Source organism: Pipra filicauda, unplaced genomic scaffold (genome assembly GCF_003945595.2).
Source record: "Pipra filicauda isolate LSUMZ 115617 unplaced genomic scaffold, ASM394559v2 scaffold46_size3722508_pilon, whole genome shotgun sequence".
NCBI classification, from domain to species: Eukaryota; Metazoa; Chordata; class Aves; order Passeriformes; family Pipridae; genus Pipra; species Pipra filicauda.
In genome coordinates, this window is record NW_024104609.1 from 1,704,071 (window position 1) to 1,721,958 (window position 17,888).

At 43.9% G+C, this 17,888-nt stretch overlaps 1 protein-coding gene across 1 annotated transcript in view; it reads left to right on the top strand.

The window, feature by feature from the left end:
- The first annotated feature begins 7,386 nt into the window (after window positions 1–7,386).
- Window positions 7,387–17,888, top strand: part of TENT4B (terminal nucleotidyltransferase 4B) — a 42,291-nt gene continuing 31,789 nt past the window's right edge. Inside the window, exon 1 of the mRNA XM_027732522.2 lies at window positions 7,387–8,149. Coding sequence (XP_027588323.1) covers window positions 7,584–8,149 — 566 coding nt within the window. The 5' untranslated portion in view covers window positions 7,387–7,583. The remainder of the gene's footprint in view (window positions 8,150–17,888) is intronic.

Sequence of the window (17,888 nt, forward strand, 5' to 3'; positions counted from 1 at the left end):
TACTGAGCAGAGCAGTTTTGCTTTGATGTTAATACTACATTTTGTAATGTTCAGTATTTTTATACACTTGGGTTGATGCAATATGAAAGTCACCAGCACAAAAAACCCCGTAGCATACTCTGAGATTGTTGCAGTGATAAGAAGGTGCTCCTGCAGCCCTGATGTCTGTACACAGCACCACTGTCGTTCTTTAGAAATCTTCATGTACCCTGGCAGAAAACTCTAATTGTGTGAAAAGGTAATTTGGAGAATATTCTCGGTTATGTGCCAGATAAGGAAAAAAATTTAAAAGCTCAGGATATATTTAAGGGAATCGAGCAGTGGCAGAATGTTCTTATTTGCTGTTTACTCTTACCTGCTCCTAGAATTGCACAGGCATTTATGGCAAGCTTCCCAAGAGAAGTTTGTGACAAGTGTGTGGATTCCTGTCAGTACTTGGTTCTGTTATTTCATGAGGAGAAAACTGTTTCAGATTCATTTATGATAGCTTTTTGCTGTGGAAATCTGTGTAAGCAGGTCCTACACTTAGACACAGCTCCCTGTTTTTACTTTATTTCGATTGGTATTTCTGAAAATCAAGTCTCTTAATTTACATTCTTCCTTGTAATTCTACATCAGGATGAATGTGAATTCAAGGAAGTAATAAGCCAAATAAAAAGCATTTTTTATATTGAGGTATTACCTAAAGTAAATTTATAATTGCTTAAAATACCTTTTAGAAATATTTGCTGTTATTTTCAAAAATGTCACCAATTCATGAAGATTGTATGTAAACTTCCATATTTCAAGAACTTTGGTTTTATTTCTTCGAATGAGAGTCTATCATACATATTTTTCAAGAAAAAAACCAAAACACAACCAAACACAAAAGTATTTTGTTGTGCTGGGTTTTGAAATAGGAGGGTTTTTTCCCCTCTCTCTTAATGCACTGTCTTAGCTCAGGCATCTAGTTTTTGGCAAAAGTTTGCCCATGGTGTTAAGCACGGAACTTAGAAAGACCAAATTTGCTCAGTTTGTTAGATTTCAGTCTCTAAGATTGGAAAGCAGACTTGGGAACTGACTGGATAACTTGCAAATGACTGACTTTATGAAATCCTGGCATATGGTATTTTGTCAAATGCAAGAGAAAGTTTAAGCAGCTCTACTGCCTGGAAGTCCTGTCACTGCTGTGACTTTGCAGGAGTCGGATGAAATGTGTGATGTGATGCCTGCTAATCAAATGAGAGTGTGTGACTGGGAGGGCTCCAGGGTCACTGAGCATGGCCTGGAGAAATCCAGGAGAAGTCATGAGGAGCATGGTCGAGAGGTTATCCAGGGATTTGGAAGGGCAGGCAGTGAAAAGGGCCAAAGTGTAACACCTGAGGAAAAGTGGATTATGGCATAAGACTGCACAGTATGTGGATTTTAATCCTTGTGTTAGTTATACTTGCTGTACACTGAGGATAGTATAATATTAGCCTCATGAAAGGTATTAATATTTGTTTAGCCCCTAAAGGACTTTCTTGTGGGATGTTCTGCTCTCAGTTTCTGGATGCTACATTGAATTGAAGGATTATCTAGATTGAAAAGGATCTCTGGAGGTCTCTTAGTGTAGTTTCTGGAGTCAGACAGGTTGTGCTACGCCATGAACATCTTCCAGGATAGAAATCCCACAACTATGGCAGCCTTTTCCAGGGCTTGATTGCCCTCACTTGAAATTCTTTTTTTTCCTTTTCCCCTTTGTGCCTTGTAGGACTTCCCCCTGCTGCAAAATGCGCCTCTTGTCCTTTGCACACCACCTTGAAGAGTCTGGCTTCATCTCATAACCCCCACTTGTTAGCTGAAAACAACAATTGAATTCCCCCCTTCTCCAGGCCAAATACACCCAGCTCCCTTTGCCCTTCCTTGTACTAGCTGGAGTTCTGTCCCTCTAACCATCTTAATGGCCTTCTGCTTGACCTGCTCTACTGTGCCTTGTACTGAAGGGGGCCCAAGACTGAACACACTTCCTCAAATGTGATCTCATAAGTGCTAAATAGAGGGAAGTCATCGGTTTTCTTAACCTGCTGGCCATGCTCCTGCCAATAGAGCCTGTTATTTGTTAGTTGTCATCACTGCAAGGGTGCACTGCTGACTTCTCTTCAACTTACTGTCCATCTCTCCAAGCTCTTTGGTCATTCAATCAAGAGCCTGCTCTGTTTCAAGGGATAACTCTGTCCCAAGTGTAGGACTTTGCATTTTACACCAAGTGTAGCAGTCAGAATCTGGTTCCTGGGGACTGTTGAAAAAATAGAGTATGTTATTTTCTGTTTAGGGGTTTTCTTTTAGTTTAATAATGAGAAGAAACATTTCATCTTCAAATACAAATCTGAAAATTGCAGAAAAATATATAGAAGATAGGGCATCCACTACAAAAAATTGTTTTCTTAATACAGTCTATCAGACCATGTTTTTTTCCTTCAAGTGAAAAAACAAACTGACATTTAGATCTTACACTATTCTGACAGTAGGAATGCATAGATTATTTTTTTGCTATGCACTGATCAGTTGAAGGTCTTAAATATTGTGTCCTAGGTGCATAGTATGAACCATATTGCTTGCAGAAGTATATGATTTTTAGTGCTTAAAATACTTGCTTCTATCTTCTGGTACACATGCCATTTCAAGCTAATGGCCGAAAGAGAAATGAGGACATGGGAAAGCATTTTGTTTTCTCGCAAGTTTGTACTAAACCCCTGACATACAAACCCTAAAACAATCCCTTCACCTGTTCCATCTGAGGAAACCAGAGCACTTCAGTGGGCCTGTTTGGCTGAGGGCATGAAACACTGACAAGCTGGTGGCCCTGTCTCCAGCTCACCAGGTATGTCTGGGTGATAGAGAGGTGAGCTGGAGCTCTTGGGAGGTGTTTTTGTACTCCATTGCTAATATTAATGACATTAGATGTGATTTCCTAATATCCCATGTTGTAAGATAGATGGAGCTCGCTTAGCCCTGTAAGGCCATCCATCTAAGAGAAGGTCACTCTAATCAAACCTGCATCCTGAGGACCTCACTGCCACCGTCCAAGCTCGCTCGGCCCCGGCAGATGAACCTTAGGATTAAAGGGTGGGTTCAGTTCCACGCATACTGCATCTCACCTAAAAAATCCATTGCGCAGGCTTGAAGGCTTTACCCACATGCAAAAAGTCCTGTAGTGACGGGCGAGGGTCGACACGGCAGGTGAAAGGTGCACTGGGAGCCGCAGACCCAACCCTGCATGCAGGATCTCGTGTTGGCCTCATAAGTCACCAGCGTGCCTGTACCAAACGTGGATAGTGCCTTCCTAAATCTTCGTTCGCGAAGCCCAGCCATGATGTTGTAAGATCTTTGCCAAGGTCTATTGCCCTCACCAGTGGCTCATGGCAAAACGGAGCCTCCATCTTCCTTTGGGGTTTCTAAGATACTGTAGTTATCTAATAATATTAAGCCAACTGCGTATTTTGTTTTTCTCTGTCCGTATTTTTATTTCTCTGAATGGGAAAAATCTTACTCTATCATCTGCCCAGCTGCCAGTTCAGTGTCTGAGTGAGAGGCAAAAAATTTGTATGTTACTTTAGAGAGCACATCGTGCTTGTAAGGGACAAGATGGAAATAATAGAAAGACATGGATAACTTCTGAAGGCTTGCATCTGTGGAAGACAAGCAAGTTATCAGTGATTTAAAGAAGTGTCAGATCATGGCCTAAAGCCAGATGAGATATATAGGTACAGAAGAGCTAAACTGTAAGATTAGGACTGTGAAAGTTGTTCTGATGCAATTAAGGCAGCAGCAGAAGTGATGATGTGCAAATTAAATATTTTGGGCACTCTTTTGACACTGGTTTATTTTAATAGGTTTAGGGTAGGCCTCAGATGAAGGCAAGATCCTTGACAGCCTCCAAAGGGAAAGACAGATCTTGAAGATACTTAAAGGGTGGCAGAAATTGGACTGATCTAGGCAGTGTGCAGCATAAGTAAATAGATGCTAAATAGATGTAAGCGATCTTCATCAGTTCATGTAATCACACAGATAAGACTGGTATCAAAACAGGTATCTGAATTTGTTTGCTTATTCTGATCCCTAAGGCATCATCTGTCTGTACTTCAGTTAAAAACTGCAATCCTTGGAAAGCATGGATTGCTGGTTTATTTGTCTCCCTGTCTGACACTGAGCACAACAGAGTCTGAGTCTTGAGATGATACCAAAATAGGTGCTGAATTTACATCCGTCTGTGGTATCAAGTAGAGTGTGAAGGGGGCTGTGGACCCCCTGCCCTGTTCAGAAGCAGTGGGACCCTGGCATTTGCTGCTGCTTTGGTTTCTGCAGCCTGCAAAATGTTGAATCCCCAGCTGTGTAGAGAAGGAGTTATCATTGCTGTGTGGTTTTAGTTTTGCTCTCTACGAAAAGAAACAAGTGGCAAGATTTAAATGAGCATTTGTTTTGAAGTACTTTTTTTATACATCATGCCTTGACATTCAGAAGATGGCTGTATAGCACAGTAGAGTCAATAGCTGAACTATTTGGGGGTTATGGTGTGTGCTGAAGGTATTGTTTTGCATAGCATGTGGGTTTTTTAAGGATTGTCATCTTAGAGGAACAAGAATAACTTCAACCAGTACTACTTGGCTTGGTTTTATGTTTGTATTTTAAGAGAAAAATACATAAAAAATGAGAGCACAATAAAATTACAGAAGAAGAACTGTGTTGGAAAACAAATTAATTTAAAATTTGTTTGTAGTTTAAATGTTATAAATGAAATGCATATCTTGTGGAATATTAACATAAAAAAACCCCAACCAAAAATGCCCATAAACTCCAGTTCTGTTTTCTTAGTAAGTGATTTTCAGTAGAAGCATTTCCAGAGGACTGGATAGAAACATCTAGCCTTACATTTACTGTCGCAAATTCCAATTCAGGCAATGGCAGTGGTAATTGAAAATAATGTAATTGTTTCTTTTTGGCACAGGTGACTTGAGCAAACAGTCTAAATATAGTTTGAGCTGGACATGCTGTTAAGGTATATAACAGTAAGGTATTTGGCAAAACCTGAAAACTCTTGACAGTCAGGTCAGATTAAGGAACTTGAAGTTTTTCCACCAGGGCTGACAATAATGGTGAGCCTTTCTGTTTGAAGAAGCTTTTACTTGACTGCTGGGGTTTTCTTGGTCTAATTTTCAAATAAATTCACACTGTTAATTTTGGTACCTTCTGGGAAAAATAGGAGGTGTTAAAGTCAATTCACTTCAATTTGATTTTGTTTCTGTGTTATTTTTGCAAGTTTCTTGTTTCTGTGGGAGGCATTTTATCATACATACCGACATAGTTCAGTGACCACATAAAACATAGTTTGAGACTTGCACACAAAAGGATATGGTAAGATGCCTTTTTTTCCCCTTAGATCTGGGTTTCAGGAACTTGCATTACTGCTACATTATGGGCTTAAATCAAACAGCTTGGGAAGTGAACTAAGGTCCTACTGTAACAATCCGTATGCAGTTGGAATGATCGTGGCTGCTACGTGTTCTCAACACAGGGAGAGTCCTGATGCAGCCCTGGGGTTGTGAGGTGCTCACATAAATCATGTACCAGCGCTTCAAGATGCACTGGGATTTCAGTAAACCTTCTCCAGTTTTGTGTTCCTGTTATGATAGAAGTCCTATCAAGGATTGTTTTCTCTCTCCTCTGACATATGAATTTTTTTAGGACTTTTAAGGAATATTGCATTGGCCTCTTTCCTCCTCCCCTCCCCTTCAAATGGAGAGTGAAAAGCACTTCCAGAATTTAACGGAAGAACAGCTGATTCAGCCAGTAAATGCATGATGTTTCTGAATAACCTTTTCTGGCAAGTTCTCTTTTTAGTGAGTAGAAGAGTTAAATTCAGAGTGTTGATTAAACAAAACACTCCAAACCATAATTAAGTGTGGGTTTTGTTTGGTTTTTATGCCCCTCTACTCGGCTATACTTCCTTATCTAAAGCATTTGTGGTACCTGTGTCATGTCCTGGCTATATTTGCTTGGGACTAGGGTTGCTACGGAGGAATCCTGTAAATTAATAAACTTCCTGTAAATAAAACTTGTTTGTATTTTTGTGCTATGAGTGTAGACCAATCATGGGGTTTTGCAGAATTAACTTTATTAAAAAAGTAAAGAAAACAAACCAGTTTTTTCTTCTGTTACTGTTATCTCCTTAAGGATACCAAAAGCCTTTATTTGACTTATGCTTTTCTCCGTTGCATTAAAAGTTTATGAATTCACACCTTTTTATTTGCATCTTTGATGTGCAGGAAACATCAGGATAGACCTTTCTCTTTATCTTTTCCTGCTATGCTTATAATTTTCAGAATAACTGAAGAATATAGAGTTTGGAAAATAGGGTTATTCAATAGTGGGTTTTCCCCATTTCCAAGATACGTTAAAGTCCTACCAGCTTCCTCTTGGCTTTTGGTAGTAGGTTTAGGTAAAAATCCTAATTTTCAAAGCAATTAAGTTTGTCAACTTAAACCTCAAATTTCAACCACAGCTTGCTGGGGTTGGTTTTCTTTTGGGCAATGCAGATCAGACATGCCGTGACAGAACAGAGGAGAGTTGAGGACAAAAATGTCCTGCTCTGGGATGGTGGGGAGAAGCCAAAACTTCAGTCTTTGGTTGTCACCAGGAAATGGTGCTAAGTCTTCTTCTTTGCAAACTTCGTGGGACGCTCGGAATTGGAATGTGACTTTTTAATTCCAAAACCTCCACCTCCAGCTTCCTAAAGAGAAATCCTCTCCCATGCAATTCTGAAACTGGGGGAAGAAGCACCAGGCCCTCCATGCAGCGTGCTGGAAACTTTGTAGCCGATATTAAAGATGTTTTAAGGCTGTAGTACGAAAACACTAAAAATAAAAGTGAAATTGACAAGAACTGGTGCTACTCCGTGGTGCTGTTTGGGGCGTCGTGTGTGATGTGTTTTTCCATCTGCAGGCAGGGCTGTACCTAGGGCTGCCTTTCCCTCTGCTTTGGAGTTGAATGAAAGGCAGGAAGAGCCAGAAGTATCTGTGACCACTCCCAGAAGAGTTTTAGGGGAGAGCAGCGGCGGCTGTCGCGGTGACGCGGGTCCGGGTCCGCCTGTCCCTGTGCCCGGCGGGTTCGGCAGCGGTGGGGCCGGTGCAAGGGCTCGGCCGCCCGAGAGCGGCTGTTGCCCCACGGGGCCGCCGCGCACCGGCCGTGCCGAGAGAGGAGCCTCCCGGCCCCGGGCTGGGCTCCGGGCTGGGCTCCGGGCTGGGCCCCGGGCTGGGCTCCGGGCTGGGCCCCGGGCTGGGCTCGGCTCCGCTCCCGGCGGTGCCGGAGGATCGGCCGGGGCGCCGCCGCCGCCCCCGAGCTGCGCGCGGCCCCGCGTGCCGGCGGCTGTCCCGGCCCGGCCCCGCCTCGCCGCGCTCGCCAGGAGGGGCGGGGGCTGTGGAGCGACGGCGGCAGCAGCGAGCAGGCAGGCGCGGAGCTGCCCTTCCATAGGAGCCGCCATTAGCGCTGGGACCCGCTGACAGGGTCTCGGCGGCGGCGGCCGGCGCGGCGCGGGGAGCGGAGCAGCCGGGGTGGGTCCCCGTTTGATGGATCCCCGGATAGCCTGGTTCCAGCCAGAGCAGCTCGGCCCCTCGAACCGCCTGTGGATGCAGATCTGGGAGACCACGCAGGGGGTCCGCAACCTCTACTTCCAACAGCAGCAGCAGCAGCAGCAGGAGCAGCAGCAGCAACAGCAGCAGCAGCAGCAGCAACAGCAGCAGCAGCAGAGCGCCCCCGCCGCGGCCGGCCCGGCCTCCCCGCCCGGCATGTACCGCGCCCCCCGCGCCGACCCCCCGCCCGACTTCCTGCCGCTCGAGAGCGCCAACAACCCGCACAGCCGCGGGCACCGCCAGGCCTCGCCGCCCCCGGGGGCCGCCGCCTGGGCCCGGCCCGCGCGGGGGGCGCCGCCCGCCGCCGCCGCCGCCGCCGCCGCCAGCAACAAGAGGAAGCGCGACAACAAGGCCAGCACCTTCGGGCTCAACTACAGCCTGCTGCTGGGCCGCGCCCCCGCCCCGGCCGACGAGCCGGCCGCCCGCGCCCAGCCCGGCCTGGCCGAGCCGCTCTACACCGGCACCCCCTGGAAGAAGAGGAACTACAGCCAGGGAGTCGTGGGGTGAGCGGCCGCGCGGGGCGGGCGAGGGGGGCGCCGGGGCCCGGCCCCGCTCGGCCGCTGGAGGAGGAGGAGGAGGACGACGAGGAGGCGGGGGCCGAGGTCCTTCCCCGCCCCGGGGCCGCTCGCCGTGGCCGGGCAGCAGTGGCCGAGGGGCCGCTGGGCCGCGGGCCCGGCGGGTGGCGCAGCGGGCCGGGCCGAGGCGGCGGGGCCGGGCCGGGGCAAGGGACGGTGGGTGCCGGGCTATCGCCGCCCGGTTCTAGTGACAGCTACGCCCGCCGGTGCCCGAGCGGCCTGCGCGGGGCCGGGAGAGCCGCGTGTGTCCGTGTGTGTGCCCGTGGAGCGGGCGCGCCTCTCCGCAGGGACCGGCGCTCCGCGGGCACGCCGCTGTCACCGCCCGTGCACGTGTTGGGCGCTCCCGGCCGCTGCTCCTCGCTGTCACCGCGCCGTGCCGGCGGTGTGTTCCCTGCTCTGGAGCTCGGTGGTGCCCTCGCTGCTCGCACACGTGCGGCGGGGCCGGGGGAGGGAGGTGGCAGGGCCGGCACGCCTGCCCTCCGCTGCGCTGTCAAGCACACCTCTAACGCTTTGTGCTGCCTGTGCAACAACGGCGTGGTAGGGACTAGAACTTGAAAAAAAATAATAATAATCTGCTGGCGTTAAAAGAAAGCGCACAGACTAGGTAATTTCCCGGGGAGTGTGTTTTCTAAGAGCTGACAGAGTGCTCGCAGGCAGGCACCTGCTCTCAGAAATAAACTTCCATGCATGTGTAGTGAGCTATGGAGTTCAGTGTGGGAATATTAATGGTTGTCATGGATCTCTGACTGTGGAATCCATGTGCTGATCTGAATATTTTGTCCCTGATGTTTTTGTACTAGCTTAGGTCTCATCAGTTGGCATTGCATGAGCCCCAGGAGATGGAGGGCAGCGAACACTCATCTTCTGTTCACCTGAAAGCTGGTTTGAGCCCTCCTCTCCTCTTTTTGTGAACACAACGATGGCTTTTGATATGAGTGATGACCTGGATAAAAGCCATTTGGTAACTTCTGTGGATTTTTTTTTTTTTTGAAGTTCACGCTTTTCAAAATATAACCTTTGCCTTGAACCCTCCAGGGTCTGTGTGGTGGAGGTTCATGGTAACAGTTGAAGGCCTGGAAGGGCTCATTTTAGAAATCAGTAGCGACTGGGTTGCGAGAGTTTTTGTGTGCTCAGTTTGTACCCAAGGTTCCTTCAGCCCCCTTCCACTAGAAAGCATCAACCTCTTTGCCTTCCAGAATCTCTGTTCTGTAAGACTTGTCAAAATGACTGGTCAAATTTGCTGGTTGTTTTGGAAGACAAACTCCTACCACCTCTGCCTCCCTGTTTTCTTGTGAGTGCTTATGTTGCCTTTACTGGTGGGGTTATAATAATTAATAAAATGACACTGCAGAAGTATGTTTTTTTAAATTTTTTTAGTCACTATAGCTTGGAACATTCTGTAACTTTCTTCACACGACCTAAAAGTAACATACTAAGTACTCAATTTTTGTAAGTTAGTTTTTGGACTCTATTTATATTCTACCCTGTAACTTATTTACTTGAAGGCTGAGGAACATTTTATAGAAGAGCTTTGCTCTCTCTCTGTCTTGTAAATTCATAAACCTTTTTCTGTATTGAAGATATAGGGAGAGAAAAGGGTGAGTTTCAGCAAGAGATTAATAAAAATATTAATAATAACAGGAACTCTGCCAAAGTAATCAAGGTGTTGCTAGAGTTGAATTTTGGTGGAATCAGTTTCCAACTCCAAGTGGGAGCACGTAAATTACGGAAGTTTGCTTCCAAAATACTGTGAATTCCAAAAGTTTTTAGAGGCTGTTGGCTAACAGTCTTGAATGAAAAATTGTGGAAACAGTTTCTAAAAGGAACTGAAGCCTCCCAGGAAAGCCTAGAAAATGCTTATGCCCTGTGAAGGTTGCAGTGTGACCGACTGGCTGCTGGCAAGGCCATGTGAAGCCTCCTGTGCCTTGGTGTGCACAGAGGTGCTGCCATTGTTCCTGAGTGCAAGTTTCTCTTTAACTCTCTGTTGTAAGGCATCTGTCTGCATCTCGAGACACTGGACAGTAATGATGGATAGAGAGGTTTGTAACCTAGCAAATGAGGTTGTTGCTAAAGTAAATATTTTAAATTCGTTATTTCCAACGTAAATTCCCAAATTTGTGTTGACTATTTCTAGCAGTTGTTGGGGAAAAAAAGATAGCTGCCTTGCTGTTACAGCATTACTTGTGTGTTAACTGATATCTTTTTCTCCCCTGATTGTTACTATGCAAGTTGTGAAACAGTAGTAAAGGCTCGAAGTGCTTTTCCATCTATACCATCCTGTAATTTTTTTCAGTTAATCACTTTAAATTTTGTGTCTTTGGAATACAAGTGGTGTAGAACAATCCCACTTTCAGAAAGATGAGGCCTGATTGGCTGGCAAATGCAGTTGAATGCTGATATGTGGCATTCATATTTCCAGTGCAAGGATGTCACTTGTGTGTGTGTATGCCTGTGCAAAACCAGCTCTGAATATGCAATCTATTGATCAGCTGTCTGGGAAAACAGTCCAATAATTTTTAGCCTGTTGGACAGATTATGTAAACACATAACAGCATGTAACTAGCTGTCTAAAGATTTAGGTAAGGTAAACAGGTTGAAATAGAGATTTTGGTTAAAAGCTTAAGTATCTGTTCAGTCAAGTTTTGGATTTTTTTAAAAATTATTAAGAAACATGCTCTTTTAGATAATGGTATTTAGATATATGAAGAGATAGCCAAATAATTAACCCCCCCTCACAAGAGTATTGGTTTTGATTTCAAGATAAGATTTTTTTACAAAGCCTGCACAATATTTCCTAACATTTACCTGTGCTGAAGTACAGACATTCAACACGTGGCCAGTTTTTGCTCCCACAGAGTTAATGGTGGTATTGTGTACATCCTATTCTGGCCTATCTTTAATACCTTTCCTCAGTACCTTTCAAGTTCTCAGACTTGAAATTCTATTAATAATGCAGATGTTTGCATTACTTTGTTGTGGCACTTTTAACTGTGACTTGTGAAATACCACTGCAAATCATCTAGTGCTGCCTGCAAGTTGCTTTGCACTGGTTGGATTCAGCTTGCATGTCTTCCGTCCTCTGGGAACTCTCTCATCAGACAGTAGTGCTGGAAAGACCAGAGAATGCAGAAAATGAATGAAAAGTTTTACAGCACGCATATGATGTTACTATTGACTTAACACGTATCTTCAAAGAGTTAAATTGGATTTGCCTTGACAGAGTAGTTAGTAGAAAAACTCAGGGATGTAGGAAGATATATGGATTGGGGGTTTTGGATGGGATTCTGTGTGTGTCTCTGTGTGTGTGTGTGTCCCAAGGGCAGCAGTAAATAATATTAGTAGTGTCACAATTAGAAAGGAACAAAAGGTAGTTGGGTTACCGAAATACTATTTTACAGCTTTCACCAAGTTTAGATTGAGCCTGGCAAAAAGGTGACACAAGAACTGCTGAAACAAGAAACCTTAAGCGTAACAAAACCCAATAATAGAGACTTGTGCTTAAGTTTGGCATGTTTCTTGTTGGTTTCTGTGATTCTTGTGCCAAAGGAAAGGGTCCAGTTTGTACACAGTTCCCAGGAAGGAGATGTGGGTTTGGGGACACCGTAGGGAGCTGGTTAATTTTCACAATAATCTGCAGCCAAAGGTGCAAACGCAGTTAATGTGTGAGTTTAAGGAGTTAAATCTATCATGGGTACTGCTGAGGAGGAACATGGTTTACATAGAAAACAGCACTTTTTGAAATATTAAATATACACTGTTTTGAAATACTGCTGGAAACTCTTCCATGAAAGGGAGAGAATCCTGTGACCCCCAGAGGAGGGAGGTGCACACAGACATTCACACCCTCCCATGCTGCTGAATTAGTTGGCACAGACTCGAGCAGACTTCTGCTTAATTGATATAAGGGTTCCCAGCATGTTTCCCAGGATTACAGAGGATACCATGAAATAAAATTATAACTACTTGAGAGAAGAAAATAGCTTAAAGCCATACATCTTTGCTACAGAAATTCCATTGTGAGTTTTTCGTGTGGAGTTTTTCAGCTTCTTGGGTCTTTCTGTCTCTTTTTTCAAAGAAGCGAAGTGCATTAAGGTGACACAAGCCCCTTCTCCCAGGTGTGAGCTGACCAGAGGACAAGGAGCCACATTAAGGCAGCTGTCAGCTTGTGATAACTTGCCTTGTGTCTCCTCAGCTCTATTTGCTCAGGCCCTTGCATGGTATGAGCCATGGCAGCATGATTTCCATATGGGCTGGAGCCTGAACTGAAAGAGCTGAGTGTAGTGTGAGCAGAGCAAGTCTGTGTACCTGGAGCAAAACCTCTAGCCAGCCTGAATACCTAACTTGGGGAAATCTGATAAAATCCTAATCAATTGTGTTGTTTTTTCATCATGTACTGTGAAGTGCTTACATCAAATGCAGGGGTGGTGCTTGATTTATTGTTGCATTACTTGATACAAATGTTCCACATAAGTGAAACACCTTTGTGCACAGACTCTGATTCCTGGTGAAACAAAAAGGAGGTGTGTGCTTAACTTCTTCATGTGACTTCTTGTGATAGTAGTTGCATGTGGTTTGGATTTGGTGAATTCATGTACACTGAAACCTAGGTTCCAGGTGAATTCACTATGTACATCACGTGTAAAAAGGAGTTATTTGGGAAGACTTCATAGACACAGATCTGCTTTCTGGAAAAGCCTCTTAGAGCAGATCTCTGTCCTCACTCTGTAGCTGCGTGTGTCGCTGTAAGATAGAAGTGCAGGGATGTGACTCGAGTGCAGATCCTTTTCGTGTCCCCGTCGGATGAGCTCCAGTGTCGCTCCCTGTCTCATCCTGAGTCATGCCACAGCACTGTCCTGGCAGTACCCTTGTGACAGCTTGTGCAGCTCTTAAAGCCAGTCAGCTGGGTTTTATGGAAGTGAAATCGGATATTTCCCCACAGCCTCCTGTAGTAAGAAATGACTTCTTTTGGAGGGACTGGGAGAGAGAAACACGTTTACTAGTGAATGAAGGTGATGGACCAAAGGCAGTTTGAGGAAACCTTTAAGAAATATACTGTGCATGTTATACAACAATATTGCTTGAGGTTGCAGAATTTTGGAATGGGGCCAACATTTCAGCATGTTTTGTTTAAACAGTTTAAGGAGGACTTCAGAGGCTGCTGATTTCTACACCTGGAAGGAAACAGCATGTGGATGTATTCCTGTGAAGTGTTCTGTTTTCTCCAATTCATATCTTTGGTTTGGGACTTGGATACCTATTTACCTTGGAGTGGCTATATAAGGAGCAGAAGTTTGGCAGACTTTTTTTGGTAGATAGAGATGTCTATATTAAGTAATAGGAAGAGCATGTCATTCCTTCTTGTGTGCTTGCTGATTCCTGAGAGCTGCTGTGTGCTTTATGTAGCAGTAGGCATTGAAGAAAGTGGATCTGTTCACCCTGAATCTTTATTAGTATTATATTAAACCATATTGGGGTTGTAGCTCATATTTTTTAATTGTCAAACTGTTAGTACAAGGTCAGCTTTAAGAAGCCTAAGATCATATTGTCAGTCCTAGGGAACACAAGCAGATGGAGACATGTATCATGGGAGCACACTGTTGCTTTTTTGTCCCCTTCAATTTTTTTTATGCTATCTCACTATGCTAGTTTTTTCCTGGGCAGTTTCTAGTCACTTATTTAAAATTGCAGTATGAGGTCTGTTTTTCACTTTGGGAATTCACAAAACTCTTAAATATGGTTTTCAGAAGTCGTGTACATAACTTTACCATTAAAATAGGCAATAATAGAAATACTTAATATTTTTGTTTTATTGACTTCGTAATGTGAGGATTCTGAACAAATCTTTCAATATGGTGTATGTGCTCCCAAAATAGTGCATATGCCAAAATTTAAGAGGTGACTGTTGCTTCAAAGCTTGTTGTTTGTGTTGTATGTGATGTAAAACAGTGGTTCCTACACTCTCTTTGCTGGATGTTGGAACTGGCAGCAGTAGGATAATGCAGCCTAGAGCCAGCTTAGGTGTTGTGTTGAGGGATGTGTGTGCTGGTAGTGATATAGCAACATAACCAGTGAAAATCTCCCACAATTCGTATTATGAGCAAATAAATACCATTGCTTTTCTCAGTGAGCAGTTGACATGCTAATTCATTATTTGAACATGCTGGGAATTCTTAAATTATGAGCATTGTCTTTTTGAATTATCTTTTTGGATGAACTGTCAAAGAGCGCTCAAGATGTCAGTCCTGTTTGAGTATTGCTTTCTGTCCCTCTGCCTAGAAATTGGGGCTAAAGAATATATTTCTATAAGCAAGAAAAAGAGAGGAAAACTAGTGAACTGGATGTAGGCTTCAGTTATTTTTCCTAGGCGACACAAAGCTATAGAAGGAGCAATTTGAACTTTAATTATTTTGTAACTTTACCAACAACGGATAACACAGCAGGAATTTTTTCCGGGAATACTGTGAATTTATGATATCAAAGCAAGAGATAGACAAGGATTGAGGCAGCAGAACTCTTGTTCTTAAGTTTGTATAAAAACCTCCCCTATGGATCTCTAGAGATGGTATTAATCTTTTCAACAACTTTGTATTGGTGATCCTCCTGTGTTGTATCGTAGTCACGCGATCAATATTAGTATTGCTGCATTCAGTACAGGTCTTCTGATACTACCTGTCCCTGGTGGTTGTCTTCCTGACCCTTAGAGCTGTGCCAGAAAATCTGTGTGAGACTGAACCCCTCATCCCACGAGCTGATTGTGTCCCCTGGCTGCCCCCGGGGCCACTAATCTCTGAGGATGGGTCACTGGTGGGAGGCAGCTGTGCCAGGGCAGCTCTAGCACAGCAGCTCAGTGTGAGGGTGAACTGGCTGCCTGACTGGGGCTGAGGATGTCTTATGCTGGTGCATCAGCAACATCTGTTAATTTTCTTCCTCCCGTGGTGACAATTAAGATTATTTGGCAGACCTCATTCCAGATCAGCCTCTCTGACAGTCTCATAATGTCCTCCATGGCAGGAGAACTACATCTGAATTATTCAAAAGCAATGTGCAGTGAAAGAGGCAAAGTCTTGCTACAAATGCTTGAGAAAGCTTTCTGGTGTGGAGTTCTCCATCACCATACTATATTGTGTATATAATGCAATCTTTTTTTTGCACTGCATTTTTTAGGATTTTTGCTAGGAAACAATGGTAGCAGGATCAAAGTGAGTGTCTGTGCACCTCCGCTCTTCCATGTTGTCGATGTGGTCTCTTATGGGAGAAGTAGGCAACACTATATTGACGATGTTGTTAGACAGCACGGAGGAAATAGTGTTGTGATTCTGTAAGTAATAGGACAAATGCAAACATTAAAGTCCTCTAGGAACTTCGAAATCAGAGAAATGAGGGTAGTATTATATGATAAATGAGAGATGTGTAGGTAAGTAGCAATATTGGCTCATTATCTTTACTCAGTGTGGATTTATTTCCAGTTACATTTAAGTACAGCCATTGAAAGTATCACGTGCTTTCTTACCATTACTTTGTTTCCGGATGCAGTAACACCTGAAAGAACTTGAATTAACCTGTTGCAAATACCAAGTATAGATAAGCCCTTCATATGCTGTCATATGGTACTTAGAGTAAGAATACAGCTAAAATACAGCATGCAGGAATATCGTGCTGTAGTCTGTGATGACTAAGGTGTTGGTCCAACTGTTATGTGTCAGTGTGTAGTCTGAAGACTACAAGTCGTTAATCAAAGCTTGTTGACCTTGCCTGACCTCTTGATGCTGTGATTGATCTGAACTGAAGAAGTGTGATAACATAACTTACTTTCTTAAGCTTTTTTTAAGTCTCACTCTGTTAATTTTAGAACTGTTCACTTCCTATGTTACTTTAGGAACAGCTGATATTTTTCTATATATTACAGAAAGCAATTGTGTTTTGTTCTGGTTTTGAGGGGTCTTTTTTGTTTGTTTTGTTTCAAGAGAGTTGTTATACAAAGCATACTCCTTTATTTGCATCTGCATTCCTCCCCCTTCTCCCTCAGTAAGATTTTGACTTTAAAATAAGTGTGCATGTCATTTTTGAAAATGGTGTGAAGGAGTTGTACCTTGCACATGACTTTATCTCTTATATATTCAGAGGCACTCCTGGTTGGCAAGCTTTCCCCAGCTGCTGGTCAAAGTATTAAGTTCAACATAGTGTGGTGAAGGAATTATCTTCATCTGAATAATGGTCATGATTGCAAATTGCAGTCTTGGGTCATAGTATTGAATCAGGCTGAGAAAAATGAGGTCATGGTGGTTTATTTTATTTGATTTTTGCTTTGTTATATCACACTCTTCAGTTGGGTGATTCAACTCACATGCTTGAGGATCTTTTATATATTCAGCCTTCTGGTTGTGTTTTGTGCTCAGCATCTTATGCTCATTTGTCGATGGGGATTTTTCCTTGTAGTAGTCATACTTGGCAGGTAATCACGTGAAAAAATTTTCATGTTGATTTTTGCCTTGAAGAACTAGCTTGTTATTGAGGTAAGCAGCTTCTCTACATGTACCTCTGCTTCCGACATCAGGTGGAAAAGAAGTTGGCCTCATCAAGCTGTTAGATTTCTTCTTATGGGGTAGTTTTTGAGATGTGGGAGAAGGGATAGTACTGTCCTGCTTTTATTGCTGTCTTCTATTTACATCAGCTGCAATTGTTTTTCTAGCTAAGTTTGAACTAACCAGTGATCTTCTGAAGCTGTTCGTGTTACAGCCTGGACAAATGTGACAGGGCGCATACAGGTGGTAAAAGATAAAGTTTCAGTGGCAGTAAGTAACAGTGTCAGCTCCTGGCATAACAGCACCTTGGAGCAAATGAGGACAATAACTGTATTAACACACTTCCTCTCTTGTTTTTTGTACAATGTGGTATTTGCCTGTAGGCATTAAGTCACTGAACATTATATGCTGCAATAGTTCAATTCAGCCTTTGCTCCTCTGAGGCAAACCTGCTTCAGGCATGCTGGAACGTGCTCTTGCAGTTGCTATTGATTTAGCAGTTTGTGAAGCTCACAGCGACCCTCTTATGCCTCTCTTACAGCCGATCCCCACTGCTGCATCTGCTACTCATTTTTTGGGTACGCTGGACACTTTTACTTGATCTTCAAATTATTTTGTGTGGTTTCAGCGAGTTGGATGAATGTTGAGTGGGTTTCTGAGAGCTCTGAACAGCCTCTCACTCTCCATTTCTTACTTTGTGGGTGCACAACACGTGGATGGTGTGAGGAGCTGTGCCATGCCAGGGATGCCTTATCCTAGAGTGGGTTCCAGCGGTCACCTTTGTGATACTAGGTCTGGGTTTGGCCATTACAAGTCCCTTTTTTTTCCATTGTGCTGATTCTTCTGTCATTATGTCCAAGCAGAACCCAGCAACTGAGGTAGTCATGTGAAATCTTAAATAAGTCATCTTTCAGCATATATTGGTGTCTCTGAATTTTAATCTTTTGGACTCATGTTTTGGTATCTCAGTGAAAAATTGTCTAAGCTTATATTGGTACTTTTCTGACAGAGGTACTAGCTGAAGCTTCAGGGGAAAGAAAGAAGATAAACTCCATGATTTGATCCACAGGCTTAGTCAGAGACCCACTTCTCTGGATAATTTGAAGGACGAGGCCTGTCAGCTACATTCAAGGAAGAAGCACTTC